Source organism: Pseudopipra pipra, chromosome 6 (assembly GCF_036250125.1).
Source record: "Pseudopipra pipra isolate bDixPip1 chromosome 6, bDixPip1.hap1, whole genome shotgun sequence".
In the NCBI taxonomy this organism is placed as follows: domain Eukaryota; kingdom Metazoa; phylum Chordata; class Aves; order Passeriformes; family Pipridae; genus Pseudopipra; species Pseudopipra pipra.
The window spans coordinates 18,257,319-18,274,639 of record NC_087554.1 but is presented as its reverse complement, the minus strand read 5'-3'; the positions used below and the strand labels follow the sequence as shown (position 1 = coordinate 18,274,639).

The following is a 17,321-nucleotide window of genomic DNA, read 5'->3' as shown; positions in this document are numbered from 1 at the left end:
CACTCTCTCATTCACCTTTAAGCCAAATGAATGAGTATTGTAAATAATTGAAGGTTTGATCCCATGGGATGGCTGCAGCAAATGGCTTAGTGGGCATATGGCCAAGTCCATCTCTGTGAGTAAACTGCTGGCTTTCCCTTTCCCAGTTTGCAGCAACTGAAGGGGTCTGTGTCCAATGTCACTGTTCCTAATATATAATCACACAGTGGTCATTAGTTCCTACAAGGGAAGTGGATTGTCCCCCTGCTTTGATTTGCCTCTGCAGTCCTGAAGCCTTTGTTGGCAGCTAATTGGATCTCAAGCTCTATTGACATGCACATCCCTAGGTGGCTGGGGAGGTTTTGGCACTCTTTTCTTGGGTCTGTGTAGTTGGAGATAACAGGTTGTTAGCACTGGAAACACAAATGCAACCCACCTTTCACGTCTCTTGACAAACAAAAGGCTCAACAGCCTGTATCATGTTAATTAGCATCCTTCCCGATTTACTTATCTGTGGTTATACTGATGGCTGTTGAGGACAAATGAAAGTGATTATCTATTTTAAAATTTAAAAAACAAAAAAAAGGCAGGGAGGCTGAACACAGATATCCTGGGAATATCTTCAATGTAAGCATAGGTTTTGAAAGAGGGAGCATTTCCCTTGCTGGTCTGAATCCAATGTACATGGGATTTCAATACATGAGCATAGCTCAGCAGATTCTTTACACCCTGGCACAGGTGTGGTCCTGTCGCCTCTAGAGATTGAGGCAGAATTACCATTTACTGGGACATGCAGGAAAGGAATGACTCTTACAGGACCATGTCTGGGAAAAGGCTTGTGAGTAGGAGGGGTGGCACAGGAAAGGGACAAGGGCTTTGAGGAAAGATTGTGAGATCTGTGGGACACAAGGCTGATGTGTGAAGACAGAAGAGCATTGCTGAGAGCAAGAGTTGGTGGGATATGTAACTGGAGAAAAGGAACAGAAGCTCTTTTGTGTCAGTCATCTTTGGAGCAAGTATATGAAGAAAATCTGCTACAAAGGGAGTTCATTTTGGAAAAGAAATGGCACTGTTAGATCACGATGGCACCAGCTTTGCTGGTGTCCCTGCTGTTGAGGTGCTAGTATCATTTTTTCCCAACCATCTTAATAATCTGAAGAAGAGCCCATTTATATGTAAACAAAAAGTTCCTTCTGTGGAAGCAGCATTAAATTTATCCTGAATGCTGTATAATTAGGTATGTCACAAAAAACATGCACTTCATTGTTCACTCACCTGAAATTCCTCCAGCATGCTGCTGGTGAGGCTTTTGTCACTCAAAATGCATAATGCTCAAGAAGAATTGACTTAATAATGTGATAATTACTTTGCAGTGTCAGACTTTTGAGTATGCAATTGATTTTATTTACCCAGCCCTTTCCCCATGTTTGCTGCAGCATTCAAATTCCTTTAAAACAAGAAGCAGCCAGCCAAGAATTCATATTTAAAATTTTTATTCCTAGGTTCACTAAAAATGAACAAGATTTGGGGCTTTTTAGGGTGGTCTAGGACTGTCTTGTTGGGAAGTGCCCATGCTCAGGTGCCATACAAGACAGAGAGCTTAAATAAGCAGTTGGCTCTGCTTAGAGAAACAGCAGAGCTGCAGCTTAACATTTTGAGCTGTATCTCTGAGCTAGTTATGATGTACTTTATTTAAACAAACCTGGGGGCTTGATGCACAAGTTGTTCAGCTGTTGCTGTGTATAAGAACAGATTATATGGCAGTGGCCTCTCCGGCTCCAGAATAATGTACTTTCCCCTTACATCAGCAGTAACAGAATGCTAAACATTCACTTTATATGGAACAATGATAAAATGCCTGTCTCTCCCTTGGTCTTTTAAGGAATCATTTGGACAAAATCAGGTACAGTTTGCTGAAAACATTTGAATTTGCTCTTGCATGAAAAAATTTGAGTTGCAGAGCCTAGTGACTTGCCATATTTGTGATCTCTTGCTTAAAACAAAGAAGCACTAAAGCTGCTGTGGGATTCATTGGCATTTTAATAGTATGAATAGTACAGGGATGTTTCTGTGGCTCCTTTCCTGCAGCCTCAGCTGTTTGCTGATGTCTGCATTTGAGCACGAGCTGGTGCCTGTGGGCAGAAGACAGTGACTGAAACTGCAATTAATTGTATGCACAAACCATGGACCCAGGAAACATTGGTTTGAAAAACCCAAGTTCTTTGACTTTCTTATTAGCTTTTTGTTATAAAAGGTATTGCAACTTCTTGGTTCTTGTCAGAGCACATGGTGGGAGGTTCTTTCTCTTATAATTTCACCAGTTGCCTGCTCCAGGCCAATGCAAGATGTACTTGTCCTTCCTTTTGCTTCCTGATGAACCTCAGTTTTACCCTCTCAGTGCCAAGAAGGTTACTGACTCTCTCAGGTCAGAAACTCCAGTCCTTGTCTAAGATTCTGTACAGGGTTTCCTCTCCCAGGTTAGGTTTGGTATTCAGATACCTACTCCAAATTATGCTGTTAACTTCATGGCATGACTAGAGTCAGATTATTCCTGTTTTACAAATAGAGAGCTGAAATACCAGAGAAACAATGACTTTTCAAGACTAGGTAGGAATCCTACAGCACAGCTGAAAGGTCTTACCTCAGCTGACCCAAGTCATTACCTCTCAGAAACATTCATTATTCTTCCTGCTGCCAGCCCTTTTCCTCTGATCTTCACTTCTGTATTCTTCACTCTTCTTCTGAAGTTACATAGCCAGTACCAATGCACCTCTCTTGGTATCAAGCACTGCTAGAGCAATAAGTATTTCAATTTAATTATGGAAGTGTGGAAGATCTGTAAAGTGTTTGACTTCTGACACTGGCTTTTGCAGTCAAACTAGGAAAAGAGAATTCACTAAGCAAGAGGTTTTCTGTGTTTAAGGAAGCAACTAAAAAAAAAAGTTAAGTTGTGAAGTTGTTTCACATTTGGGGATAAAGTGAGGAAGAGAAAATCCTACAGAGCCGAGCAAAACATCCCAGAGATGTCGTGTAACACTGATGACACTGGCAAGAAATTGGTATGTTGTTGCTTAACTGCCAAACATCAGCAAAAATCATGGAATATCTTTTACTTACTAAAATCTTCCAAGATTTCTGTTTATAGGCAGGTGATATAAGGAAGATTTCAGTGGTGAGGAGGGCTCTCAGCTTCTTATAGACAGGCCTGAGGACATCTCATTTAAAACAAGTCTCACCTGTTGGTACAATCAATCTCATCTCTTCTTAGCAGGCAAGGGCTCTCACAAATGACCTTATAGATTAGGCACTTTCTGTTTACATTCGATTTCCCACGCCCTGCTATTTGTAGAGAATGATTATCAAGGCATTAAATTAAAAGTTTTGCCCAGTGGGAAACTATTGGATATTTTTCATTTCCTTAGAGCCTCTCCTGTTCTGGTGGAGAGGCAGAGAGGCAGGGGAAGCAATCACCAGAAAGGTCAAGAATATTTGCTTACCTGTATTGAAACACTGCTGAGAGGCTTTGTCCAGTTTAGGAGACTTTTTGGGTAGAATTTTTGTTCAGGATACGGTAGGAAAGCACTGAGGCTTGAAATTAAAAGTCTCCAGTTGCCTGGAGGTTAGAAAGCTGGGGTTGTGCTGGCATCCTCTGGCCTTTTCCTAAAGGCTATGCCAGAATCTAAGTGATACCTCACACTTTCAAAAAGTTGAAAAGAAGTTAATAAGGGTCTCCCCAAAGTCTTCTTTTGACCTTTATTCCAGAGAAGATTACAGCAAAGCCACCTTCCCTCTCAGCGTGCTGGGGCAGTGGAAGGACTTTGTCTCTTCAGTATTGGTAGAGCTTCAGTTTGATCGAAGTCTTGCATCATATTAGCTGTAAATATTGATAATACCCATGTTCTGCACAGACACAATTTCCTTGTTTGCCCAAGGCGTTTGGCTCCAAAGCACTTCCTCCTCCTTATCAGCAGTAAAATAACAGGACTGGGCTTCGCAGGGAACAGTATTTGTCTTCTGTTTCATGCCTTAACAGTAAGTACATAAACTCCAAAGCCTTCCATTTAGACAGAGAGTGAGAGGAGGGGTCTGTGAAACTACTCCCAGGAACTGAGAAGCTCCTGCAGTCCTCCCTTCACCTGTATTACAGAGATGGAAATAATAATGAGCCTGGGTTTTTCAGCGCAGAATGTTTATGTAGTGCTTTCAGCATGTCTGGGCCAAGCAGGGTTTTGTTGTCGCTGCTGTTACGCAGTATTTCTCTCAGTCTCAATTATTCCTGAGTTGTCTTATTCAAGGGGGCAAGGTGGAGTCTGACAGCTCTTGATCCTCTTGAAGTATGCTGGCTTCTCCAGCTGGGCTTGTCAGCCAGCCAGCCACGGTTCTGCTTGGAGGCTTCAGATTTCTGAAGCAATGAGGGGACAAAGCTGACAGTAAAACAAGCCTTACATGTAAATTGCTACACTTTAAGTAGCTGTCTCAAGGGAATACAGATTAAGAAGGAAACACTTTTTAATTTGGCCTGGATTTATATACGGGCTTTATATAAGATTTTTTAAGGGATGTTTTGTCACAGCTGTAGTTTAGATGAGGCTCAGATAGATCCCTGCCCATCCTCCATCACTGCATCAGCTGCTTCCAGCCACTTTTCCTGACCTCTGTGGCAGGTTCTCTCCAGTTCTGCCACATCTCTTGTAGCTTTCTCTTCTTTAGTTCAAATACTGGGTTTCCTTCATTGCCTGAAACTCTCTGCAGGTGACTTGTCCACCTTAGAGCACTATATGGTTTTTAGAAAGTCTTTGTAACAGGACAGTGAGAGATTTGAGAGCACTCTTAGGGCCTAATGGAAGTCAATGAGAAAGTATTGGTGCTCTTTGCAGTGGGAACAGGATTTTACCTTGGATAAAGTGCTAGTAATATGCTCTAAGAAGTGGTTCTCTTGAAGGCCTGGGTTGTAGTGGATTCACACTGGGACACATTTGTCTAAAATCTGGTGGGGCTGATAAGCATGAACAAGGCTCTGATATGTCTGAACCCAGAAGTCATAAGAATTTGCATGGGTGGGGATGTCGGCTTGAAGCTTTCACATCTGATCTGTTGACCAATGAATCCCAAGGAGGAAGAGAATTTTTCTCTTCCTCACTAACAGATTGATAAAAGGTTCTTTCTGCCAAACCTTTCAGAAACTTGTTTGTCTAAGGAAATCTCTAGTATTCCACATGTCTAAAAATAGGTACCTCACTTAAAGTAACAGTTTACCTGCTGAGAATTTTTATTACACTTCATTGCACTCCTTCACTAGAGTTGTGCTTTGTGAAGGGCCTGGCTTGTTTTCAGAAGAATACAGCAGATTGAAATTGCAGAATATTAAATATAATACCTATAGTCCCTGTTTTGAGATAGACATTTTCCCTGGCTGAGGACTGGTAGTACAGAGACAAACAAGAGAAGCTGGCAGATTGGTGAATGTTGGGTGGGATTATTTGTCAGGAGATGTGATGAATCACTGTGGTACAGCATTTCATTTTCAGAAAGATCATTTCCTGAAAAAGTCAAATTAAAGGCAGAAGAGGCAGCTAGGGGTGTTTTGTGAGTTTTCATTTAAACCAAACATATAATTAGAATAAAGGCATATTGAAAAGTTTTTGCTGTTCTAAAAATATTTTGAGGAAGAAATAAAATTGAGATTGGAAAGGATCAGGATGACCTGGAGGAGCACTTGCCCACTGTGCTCCATAAATAGACATTGTTTTACTTACCCCTCTCTAGTCAAAGCTAGTTGGAATCATATGTCTAGAGCTTCAAGCAGTGCTTCAATTAGGGGAAAAATATCCATCTTACAACCTTATAGAGAGGTTATTCAAGCAGAGGTCAATGTGCTTTTAATAGGACTGCACGTAGAGACTGGACTCCTCACAGTGTGCATGAGAGAAGGGCTCTTGTTTGGTATCGTCTGAGCTCTTAGGAAGTCCAAGGCTACGTGTGCATCAGGACTGATTAATTCATGCAAGGTAACACATTAATAAAAAAGGCTCTTGTTTCCCTGGCTGGAAACAGGGGAGACAGTGGGGGCTTCATGCCAGTACCTCAGCTGCAGACACAAGGGCCAATGCCTGCTTCCCCTTTTTCCTGGAGCCAAAGGGCCTCCCACAGCCTCAGTTGTTCTGTACAGGGTTATTCCTAGGGGATGATGAAGAACTTTCTGACCCTAGTGTAAGCAAAAAAAAAAGAGTGGGAATGCTTTAAGGAGTAGCTCTGTGAAAAAGAAATTTTAAATCAGCTGCTCTTCAGAGAATAGCACACTCTGGTACATGCACAGCACACCTGATCAGAAAGTAAGTTAGAAACTTTAGTAAAGGAGAACTATGAAAAATCCTACCTTTACAATCAATCAAATAAATCTAAAGTTCTGTGTGTATATGTGTAAAACTCTGTGATATTTCCAGATACCTTCCCATGACAGTGGACATGAAATAAAAAGATAAAACAATCTGGAGATACTGTTTCAAAACATGCTTTTGCCTCTTCCAAAGTTGCAACCTACGTAGAGGTGAGAGAGATAAGGAAATGAGATACACAGGGGTGTGGATTCTAAAAAGCCTTTGTCCTCTTCCAAACAAGATTCAAGCAGGCACTTTCTTTTTAAAACAGCAAATACTGATGGATCGTACAATGTGCAGGACTTGACATTGAGGCTTTTTGAAATAGCAGCAGGAGAACTGGTCACATAGTGCCTGTTTTCTCAAGTAGTGCTCTGCTGCTTACTCAGTTTGTGAAACATGGAAATCTGTTGCCAGTTGTGTTCCCAGTGTGAAGGTCTTGCACTCTTTGTGCAGGGAAAAGTGGTTAATTTTATGAGTAAGAGAGAACTTGCTTTTATGTTGCCTCAGCAAAATGCTTGCTAGTGAGGCTTCTCCAGGTGAAAGGAAGATCAGGAATGCTTGGTGGGGACACCTCTAGAGACCACGTTAAAGCACATGTGGAATAAGTAAGTTGTTATTATTATTATCTATCTCAAATAGGACATGAAGATTGCATTAACAGGGGTGGCATGTGAGCCCTTGTAAAAGGGATCATCATGCTGAGCCACTGCTCTGTTTGCAAAGCAAAACTTTGAGTTTTTTTGAGTGAGGAAATGCAAATTTGGCATTTTGCATTCTTTTGGTAACATGCATTTGCCCTTCAGATAAGCATCACTGTTCTCCTCCATGTTCCAGATCAGTGCTGATATGAACCTAAGGCTGGTGCATAGCTCTCATTGTACAGGGTGGATATTCTCAGGTGTGATTAATTAATATTCAAAATAGACCTTTCTCTTTCAAGACAACAGATCTCCTAGCTGGGTTTCTGTCCCCACCTGCCCTCAGCTATACTGTTCCTCTTCACCTCTGTTTGTTTCTGAATAAGAATTAGTTTTTCAGCAATTAATTCACTTCACTACCTCTATAGGACATTAACTAAATTTCAAAGCCTCTCTGACACTAGCATCACAACCACACCCTTCAGTCCTGACTGATGTGTCTGCTGGAGACCACAGCAGATCCAGTTGAGACACATGGAGCTGAGGGTAAGTGAAGAGCTGAAACCCAGTTCAGTCTAATTCTTAAATGAATGCTAGGAATTCCCAACACATGTAAGTTTATCATTTGTTGCCTGTAATTTTCTCAACTAATTTCAAATTTAATGACAGCTCTCAGCTTTGGTTTTCTCTTCTAATTAATGTACCAGTGACTATGTATAATCTCTGTGTAAAGCCAAAAGCAGCTTACATGATAATTACAGTGGGATCACAGCACCTACTGTTTAAGGGAGTCACCAATGAGAAAGTCCTTGTGTGATAGTTAAGGCGCTGAGATTAAGTTGTACATCTTTCTTGTACTGCCTCAAAGCTATTTTATTAGTGGCTCAGCATGATGGTGGTAAACTTTTGGGAAGGAAACAAAAGAAATGGAGCACAGTCTTTTGCACATACAGCAGAGATGGACATGATGAACTTTTGAGGTCATAATTTTTTGTGGAGTTGTACTTTTGAGTGACTTTAATTTACCCCATAAAAATTATGATGTAGTGGGTTGAAAATTCCTCTTTTACACTGTGCAAGATGCTTTGCATCCACCTTTTTTCCAGGTGCTTTTGAAGACAATTCTGACTGCACAAAGCAGAAGGGAAGTCCAAGTGTATGGCAGAAGAATACCTTTGTTCCCTGTGTTAACTCAAAATTAGCATTGGTTACTTCATTTTAGACACCCCCCACTATCCTTCCCCCGGGTGGAATGACAAGTGTCAGAGGGGCAGTGACTAGAGAATACACCGCATCAGTCTGTTCTACAATATGGGAGAGTATGTATTAAAACAGACTGTCCCCATGAAACAAGTTGGGACTTTAATTATAGTTTTCTTTTCGCTATTGCAGCAGGATGATCTCAGGATGGCACTGTATTTTGCAGTCAGATTTATAGCAGATTGATGGAGAAGAAATGGGACAGGTCTGCTCACCCTTCTTGCTATACCTTGGATGTCTAACAGACCACTAACATTGACAGGCACCTAGGGGAGGGGTAATGTACGGGCATATTTGAGCAGCACTAGTCAGTGTTTTTCATTTACAACAGAAAAATCAGGTTAAACCATGAATATCCATTAATTATTTACTTCCTTGTTGATGTTTGCTTGATTCTGTAGAAATGTGTATGTATGGTTAGACTAGGAGAGAAGCACTTGCAATCATTTTGGATTACTACCTGTTGGTGACCAGTGAATCCAACAATAGCCTGCTTTACCAGCAGGGACTCTCAACAAGAAAGCACCATCTTCAATTGCAAAACCCTCAAAAGCAGAACTTTGTACTTTGATTCAATCAAGAAAAATGTGTTTATTAAAGAGCAGTTCTGTTTAGTAACTAAATTCTGAAATCCTCTCTGTCCTGAATTTTAGATAGCTCATTACCTGCTGCTTCAGTATCATTAGGTTCATCCTGCTGTAAGAAGTGGGGTACTCTGGCTGATGGAATAAACGCAATTCAGAGCATCAGAACAATGTTAATGCCAGTGTTGTTCTCCCAGGAAGCATAAGGAAGATGCTGAGGGGTACTTGGTCACAATTAAAGGTATTAAGCTAAAAGGAAATGCTGTGTGTAGGTGAACATTTTCATATATAGGCCTCATTTGCAAAAACGAGTGATTAAACTGTGTCCAGTCTCCCTATAGTACTTTGGTGGTTAAGTGAGAAGGGAAAAATGTTTGGAAGGTCTCTGTGATGGAAAACATGAACATAAACTCAGAATAGGAACTCCTCGTGTTCTTTACAAAGTGCAGGTACCTCTAATAAATACTGGGTCTACTGGAGAAAGGTGTTAGGAAGTGTTGGTTCCCTTCTTATTCAGTACAGGACCATTGTCCAACACACCCCTGCACTTTAATTCTGAAATGTGGTACTCGGCAAATTCTAAGGTTTGTGTCTTTTGTTGTTGGTTTTAGATTGACAAGTATGCTCAGCGGGATCTGAAGAAAGGACTTCATTTGTATGGGACAGATGGAAATATTGGCCTCACTAATGCATGGAGCATCATTCAAACAGATGTAAGTCTGAGTTCTCTTTTTTCTCTTCTTTACCCTCTGAGTTCTTTAACAGCATGTTCTGGGTGTGAACCTAATTAAACCTCCAAACCCCAAGCCAATCTCTTTCTCCCACCCAGTCAGCATATTAGCAACTAAACTCTCTGCTTTTTGTAACAAACAGTAATTTTTATTTCTCCTTTGACCAGGAATAGCTTCTTTCTTTTAAAAGTTTATGTTGATGCCTAAATATCATATAGTTCTGTGCTGTGTGGAGAGTGAAGGAGCTGGTCAGACAGGAAACAAGCAGTACCTTCTCTTTAAAGTCAGAGGGGTGGCTTATGCTGTGATTAGGAGCAATGGCATAATAGCAAAGAACAACCTCAGCCCCTTTTCATTTTTGTCCTGTCTCCTTTCACTGCTATTGTTGTTTCCACTAGTGTAGTGAAGATGGAAACAGACCACCGTGTTTACAACCTCCTCCTACAGTCAGTACATTTTCCCCAGCAGAATTCAATCATCCTCCATCACAGATGGGCTGGGAATGCTTTTTGCTACTGCTGTTCTGATTGTCCTGATTCTCTGACAGCCCTCTGCCAGTGTTTGTTTCATAAGGACTGGTGAACACTGTAGCTGGCTTCCTCCTTTTGTCCTTGTCTGGCTTACTGAGGAAACACCATCACTGACAGTTTGGGTTTATTAGCTCTGTACTTCTCGTTGCATATTCAGTTCAGTCAGTTCTCCTGGGGTTGATCTTTCTGATTTCATTTTCTCTGCTTCTTGAACGAGGAAAAGTGCTCCAAGTTTTTTTCTGCTTTAGGCAGAAGCCCTTGCACTGCCCTGGTTTCACTCAAAAAATCTTTCGTAGCTTTCTCAATTTCTCCCCAAGAGGTGCTAGTGTGGTACAGACAGGAGGGTTTTAGTCTTGCCTCTGATGCCTTGAATCGATCAAAGACGATAACCTCTCCCAGGAATACTCTTCTGTATGATACAAAATAACAGGAGCAACAGGCTGCTAAGAAATGGTCTGAGAAATGAAAAATTTGGGGTTACAAACAGAACAAAAGAACTGGTTGGCCAAACTCTATGTGCATCTTTGGGTCTGCAGGAGCTGTCTGTGTTGAGTGCAGTAGGTTGCCTGCAACAGTACTGTGTGTGAAAGACAAACACCTCAGGTCCAGCAAACAAGCTGGTACCAGTTTTGCATTCTAACAACTGCACATGATAGGTTCTTTCAGTTACCTTTAAAAGGCCTCAGCACCTTGCAATATTGTTAATATTTTCCTCCTTCAATACTATTTCCTCTTTCCAATACATCAGATATGAGAAGGCATCAATTACCAACAAGAGAAATGCATTTTGTGGTGTTAGCCCAAGAGTAAGCCATGTGAAATATAGATAAAATTTTAAATACCGTTGCTTATATCAAAGAGTATTAGAAGTCTTACTCTTCTACAGTAACTTAACTATGCTTAGTAAAAATGTAGTAAAAATTACTAATGTTAAAATGTTTGCAGTAAATATTAATCAGGTTTCAGTGACACCCCAAGAATTGTTAAAAGCCTATAGCAAAGGCGGGGGAAGAAGCATTGTTTGGAGGACTCATGGGATATAAACACCATACTTCTGCTCCCCTTTCTGTAAAATAGGTTCAACAGTATATGCTATGTCTAGTTCACCTAGTCACATTTTTTCAAGATGTTCACAAGTTGGATTGGATTCAGAAAAGAGGTAAAAGAATAATGAGAATTTTGGAAAGTATGGTGAGAAATTTTAACCATTTTATATAACCAGAAAAATATAAAGTAGTGATGTGATTGCAGCCCATTAAAAGAGATCAGGAAGGAAAAAGGGTTTTGAAAGAAAAGGGCTCTGTAATTGATCCAAGAGCTAAAAACTCAAGATAAACATATGGGGTGGTAGGATGCCATTGTACAGCAGGACAGTAGATTTCTTAAAGAGCAAGACAGGGTTTTTTGCTTAAAAGAAATGGTCATGTTCAGTGACAAGCTTGGGTTTGATGTTATCTAACTCCTAGGAGCTCATAAGATAACAAAGTGCTATCTCACAAGGTGTGTACAGCCATGGGGCATCACGCTCTCAGGGCCACTAGGAAATTACCATGCACCACTGACGGTACCACAGTGTGAGTCGCCCTGCTCCCTGTGCTGGGCACTGAGGAGGAAAGCAAAGAGCTCCCATAGATCCATTTTTACTGCTCTACATAATTGGTTTTCACATGTATCTTTCAAAACTATTTAGGAATAGACTATTGCAGTGGTGCAGCAAAGACAATTCCAGCATGGTTAATTATGTAAAACACTTTGCAGTTGAATAGTGCTATCTAAATGCCAAGGGGATTTTTTTTGTGTAATAATCATTATCTCTTACCTTCCTAATCAGTAGGGTGTAATCATTGATAGGAGGATTAGGGCAATACAGGGGATTTTCTGAAAGGAAAGTCCCAGCCCAGGCTTGCTGTTTGCATTTTGTCTCCTAAGGCTCTCAAAAAACCCCACAGTAGAGCTAAGCACATGTGCATATTAGGACAGTGTCTCAGAACTGACTTTCCTCATGGGACCAGTAGACATCAGGCATTGGTTGAGCTATGGGCTGTGTCTGTACATGAATGGAAAACAGCAGCCTCAGGAAAAAAGCATGCCATGTGAAAAACATGACAGTAACAGAAATCATAATGAGACCTTCTCCCTTGTCCCCTCTGTCTTGCACTCCTTCCTTTGCAAAAGTATTTTTCAGAGCTTGAGCAGTGGTTAAAATAGTAGCCCAGACATGAGGGACTGGAGCTCTGGCACTGGAGCTCTTCATTTCTCCCGTGGTTTGCTCAGATAGAGACCACACCCACCTGAGTTCACTAGGTACAACTGTGTATGGCAGCTTTTGCTTAAAGAAGGAGGAAACTGTTTTCCAGGAACAGGGCCACATTTAGATGGCATTTGATTTCTATGGGACTGCCCAGTCACAAAACAGAGGGGAGTTTTGACTGGGAGTGTGGATACCCAGTGCTCACACAGTGACTTGTGAGAGGTGATTACTCTATTTTTTTGTCAAGTGTGAAAGGCCAGAGCACCTTTTGAGTAAGGCTTTATTCTCTGAAGGCTTTGTGCCTTGAGAAAAGGTTTTCCTCTTTTTAAAAGAAGCACACAATTCCTAAGTAACTGGAAACAAGGAAAAACAGGGCCTGTCTGGTCTGTCTTTAAAGAGGAAGTTGCAGTTTCGGCCCATGACTGATCTGTTCATATTGCCAGTAAAGGATTTGGGTTGAGCTGCACACCTGCAAAACATGTGAGAGGAAAAGCAGTGGGCTCATTCTGCAGTCACATTAAGCCTCTAGGTCAGGGAGCTGTTTCAAATTAGAACATTCTATTGATTTCTTTTTAATACCTCCAGCTAACAAAACTCACAGCCTTTCTCGATAGTGTTTCAAACTTTAAAAGGATCAGAAACACGAGCAGATGACTTCTGCATGTTGTGACTGAAGACTAGAAAAGCTTACAAAGTAGTTTTTAAACATGACTAAAATTCTAACAGTTTAGGAGGTGAGCTACCCTGAACTGCACTACACTCCTTACCCACCACCTGGTTAGAGTTACAGGTGGAGATCATTAGGAAATGAGAAACAGGCATTAATTTTTAAACGTTGCTTCATCCCCAACATCTTTGTGATCAATATTTGAACACTTCTCCTTTTAACTAACCAGGCAGTAATTTGAGAGGCATGCAGAAAACCTATTAGCTTCACTAAAGTGAGCCACATTCAGCTCACTTTTGCTGCTGTGTAATGTCCTTTCATGTCTATTTAGACCACTGTAACTGAGAAGAAAATTTGACCCATCTCCCTCTGTCCAGTCATTGATTCTGTTAGATCAAGCTATACTTTAGAATTACTGCTGAAGCAATCCAAACCACCCATTAAACATGATTTTTAGAACAAAACTGTGTTATTCACCACTTTTAAGTGATGGATGAAAAAGCATATAAAAGGCACCCTGCCCTGTCTCTAGTTCTTTGTCACATTCATAAAACCAGAAAAACCAGGCATTGATAACAAACTGTCTGCAACAAAGACTGAATGTCTGTTTATTTTCATGAACCCAGCCTGGCTGATTTTGCAGGAATTTGCCAAAGATAAGGCCTACTTAGCCTTCACTATTTGGATTACCTGTAAAATATGTACAAGTGTCCAACTCGTTAACATTTCTGTTGCACTAAGATAGAAACATTCTGTTTAACATTAATTACCAGCCCTAGATACCCCATGCTAGAGCAGCAGTTACTTGTTAAAGTAAAAAATAAGCTATTTGCAAGCAGCTTTGCATCCCATAAGTACAACACAGAGACCTCAGTGCTGTTTGGTGCTGCTTGGCTGGGAAAAGCACCTCAGCACCATGACCTTTGACTGCATCATTGTGTTGAGCATCCCCTGCATGTCCTCAGCTTTTGGAAACCTATGAGCCACTTCAGAACCCCACAGATTATCAGTAAGGGAGTGATTTATGTCTGTACAACAAAGGGGGAGAAAAGATCTGGTTTGACATCTCAGGAGAGAGAGAGCCTCCCACATGAAACATCCGAAACAAACTGCAGCATATTGTCATTATTCCTAGAAACACTGTTCAGTAAGTGGAGCTCAGATACTCAAAGGCATTTGACAAGCTTTGGCTTGTTTGAGCAACTCTGCCAAACATTGCATGAACATCCTCAGCACTACTACCTCATTGTCACCTTATGCCATAAGTACCTACATTTGTTCATGGAGCAGCACAATTGCCTCTCACACTGCATGGTCTTTCACAGCTGTGAGCCCTAGAATTGAGTGACCTGGGGTGTCCAAGTCAAGGTGTCCTCAAGTTATGCTATTTGAGACAACAGTTAACATTTTTAATGGATTATCCTCTTTTAAAGTGTGTTTGTCTGGGTACCCCAAAATAAGTACAAGTAGTTTCTAATTGTTTCTAAAAAACATGAGTGTATTGTTCCTTGGTGAAACTAGGAACAGAATTAATCAATTAGGCAACCTTGTCTAATTTTTATCACTTAACTAGTAAAGGGAACAAGATAGGACTGTAAATGTGATCAAAAAATAAATGCAGTTGTAGAAAGAATCAGGTCTTCAATTGCTTCATGACAATCAGTCTGGCATTGGCAGAACATCAGGCTTTGTGGATGAACATGAAGTCTGGTAAAACTGGCTACAACAAACTGCTGGTGACAGAAATTATCCTTCATGTGACCTGAGCTTTCTCCATCCTCCAAGTTGTAGGACTGTCTCCAACTGTCCTTGCTCAGAAACCTTGTAAATTTTCAAAAGAGAACATTGCTCTCAAGTCTAAGAGGACTCTAAAGAAGTCCTCATATTTTGCTCTTTGTCCTCAATATTCCGCTTTCTTTTCATAGTCCCTCATCTCCCTCAACAATTGGCTACTTACTGTTCAGCTTCGTGAACCTGGGATAAATCAGGTTGCCTGTCAAATGATCCAAAATCACTCCCATACTATCTCTTTTCTACTTGAACATCCTTAATGAAGTCTCTGAGTTTACTGAGTTCTCAGCTTATCTGTCTTTTTGGCTTCTAGCTGGGCCCCTTTGCTGCATCTGTACTGGTGTCCCACTCAATCCCACTGTGGCTCGTTTCCTTGTTCTTGTGTCATTGACCTACTGCCATGGATCCGTGCCTCTGCCCCCTAGAAGTGCCGGTCACTGGACTTGGCCTTCATTGAGCAGTGCTGGCTCACTTGGTGGTGCTTTCTGGTCTCTGTGGTGTTAGTTCTCTTCTGTGATCGTCACCTCCTCTCCTTTAGGACTGTGGATCATCCACTGCTTAATGCTTATAATTCCTTTGTCTTCCAAAGATATTTCTTCCCGTTACAGTTCCAGACTATTTTTTTCCAGTCCTAAGACTATTGATCCTCTGCTATGTCCTCGATCTTTCCTTAGCCCTTTCTCCTATTGCTGGGTCTGCCGTGTCTGCTCTGCTCTTGTACAGTACACGGAGAATCTGTGTGGGCAGGCAATTTGTGTCCAGCTGCAGCTTGTCTTTGCAACTGCATCCCTTCCTATTTTCACCTTCTGGTTTACCAGGAATTTTTACTCTTTGGAGCCCCAACCCTATCTGATGGCCTAGGCACCTCCTGCTTCACAGGCTCCATAGGATCAGCTGTCCTCAACCTGTTAGTGAGCTCTTAACTACAAAAGCCATACTTCATCTCCATCTCCTTACCCTGTCAGACTTTGACACCCTTAGCCATGCAATATTACGGGGAGAAGGGGTCTAGTCCTGATTTATGCAAACTTGTGTCACTTGTGTTTGGCCAGAACATCACTCAAATGTCTCAGCCCTTACCGCTGCGCTCTCTACATCACAGATGAGCCACATTTTTAAGGCTTGCTGTTTACAAGCTGTCACTTCTCACTGTCTGTCAAAGAGCTGCCTCCTGACTCTAATGATGACAGCCTGCAAGACCTTCTTCTTGTTAGATTTCCAAATAAACCAGCTTTCCTCAAATGCATACCATGTGTTCCATGCTGCTCCTATTCGTTTTTTGGGACCTGTTACTCATGGACCTCCTGTTTTCTGTGCAGGAACATAGAGGGGAAAAAAGAAAGCTACAAACTTTTTACTTTCACGTCAGTTTATAGAAAATGAAGCCTGTAAACTCACAAATCAAACAGTTGCAAGCTAAGGATTGATTCCTACCACAGACCAAATCAAAATTCGGAGCAGAACCTTGCGGGAATAGATGTTAGTCCAGGAAAGTTTTCTGACTTTTTCTTGGCAGAAGAAAAACCCTGCTGTGAGCATTGAAACGTCTCTATCAAGGAGTACTTTTTGTGAGTACTTGAAGCATCATATGATGCATGAGGCAGCGCATGACACCTCTGCCCTCTATAGGTCTTGAATGGCAGATTTTGTGTGTGCAACAAGACCTGAACACTACAACTTTACCTACAGCCTGAACTCCACAACTGTTACATAGCAAGGGAAAACTCTCTCTCAGGCCAGTGTAAACATCAGGATCTGAATTGGGTCCTTGGTCCTGGTGGTACAGATGTCTGCATGATTATGGGTCTATCACAAACAAGAGGAGTGGTCTCTGTAGGGATGCAAAAGATACTGTACAGGCTTATATAGGATCACATTTAAAGAATAAGATCTCAGCAAGTCATTTTGAGGCTAAGTGGGTGGCTGGCTTAGCCCTGAAAAAGTGTGAGGTACTGCCAATAGCAGAGAGTGGTTCTGCAGCCCAGTGTTGTCTTTTTTTACTCATTAGTGCTAAAGTGCCTAAATACCAACAAATTCATACTTTTGAGTTAGCATAGGGGCAACAGATGGTGTATACATCTATATGGTAATGAGTCTTAGCTTATTTTGTATCACAGGAATATCCCAGTTCCCAGAGAGGGAAGATGATTACAGTCATTCCCTGTACCATTATGTATGTTTCCTATACCTTTCTTCCCACTACCGAAGTAGAACAAACCTTCTGATTTAGCACTGTTGTAATCTTTGTGTCCTCGTATGCAGACACTTAAAGCACCACTATTTAGCAGCATCAGATGATGACATTAAGAAACTGCACCACAGAGAGACGAGGAGGAAATACATCTTTTACTGACTGGCAAAGACTTTCAAAGGTGATTAGTAATTAAGAGCTTAGCGAGAAATTTGCCTTGTTAACTTCAATCATGATTCTAGGAGTAGTGTGCCACAGAGATCCCACTATCTTCATCTCTTGGGTGCTGTATCTGTATCTTTTTTACAGACAAGAAGCT

The 17,321-nt window shown here is 41.3% G+C and overlaps 1 protein-coding gene across 7 annotated transcripts in view; it reads left to right on the top strand.

Moving 5' to 3' along the window:
• Positions 1-17,321, top strand: part of TSPAN4 (tetraspanin 4) — a 359,373-nt gene that overhangs the window by 328,356 nt on the left and 13,696 nt on the right. For all 7 annotated transcript variants that reach the window (XM_064657620.1, XM_064657621.1, XM_064657623.1 and 4 more), the window contains one exon: positions 9,453-9,554. In XM_064657620.1, the coding sequence (XP_064513690.1) occupies positions 9,453-9,554 (102 nt within the window). The remainder of the gene's footprint in view (positions 1-9,452; positions 9,555-17,321) is intronic.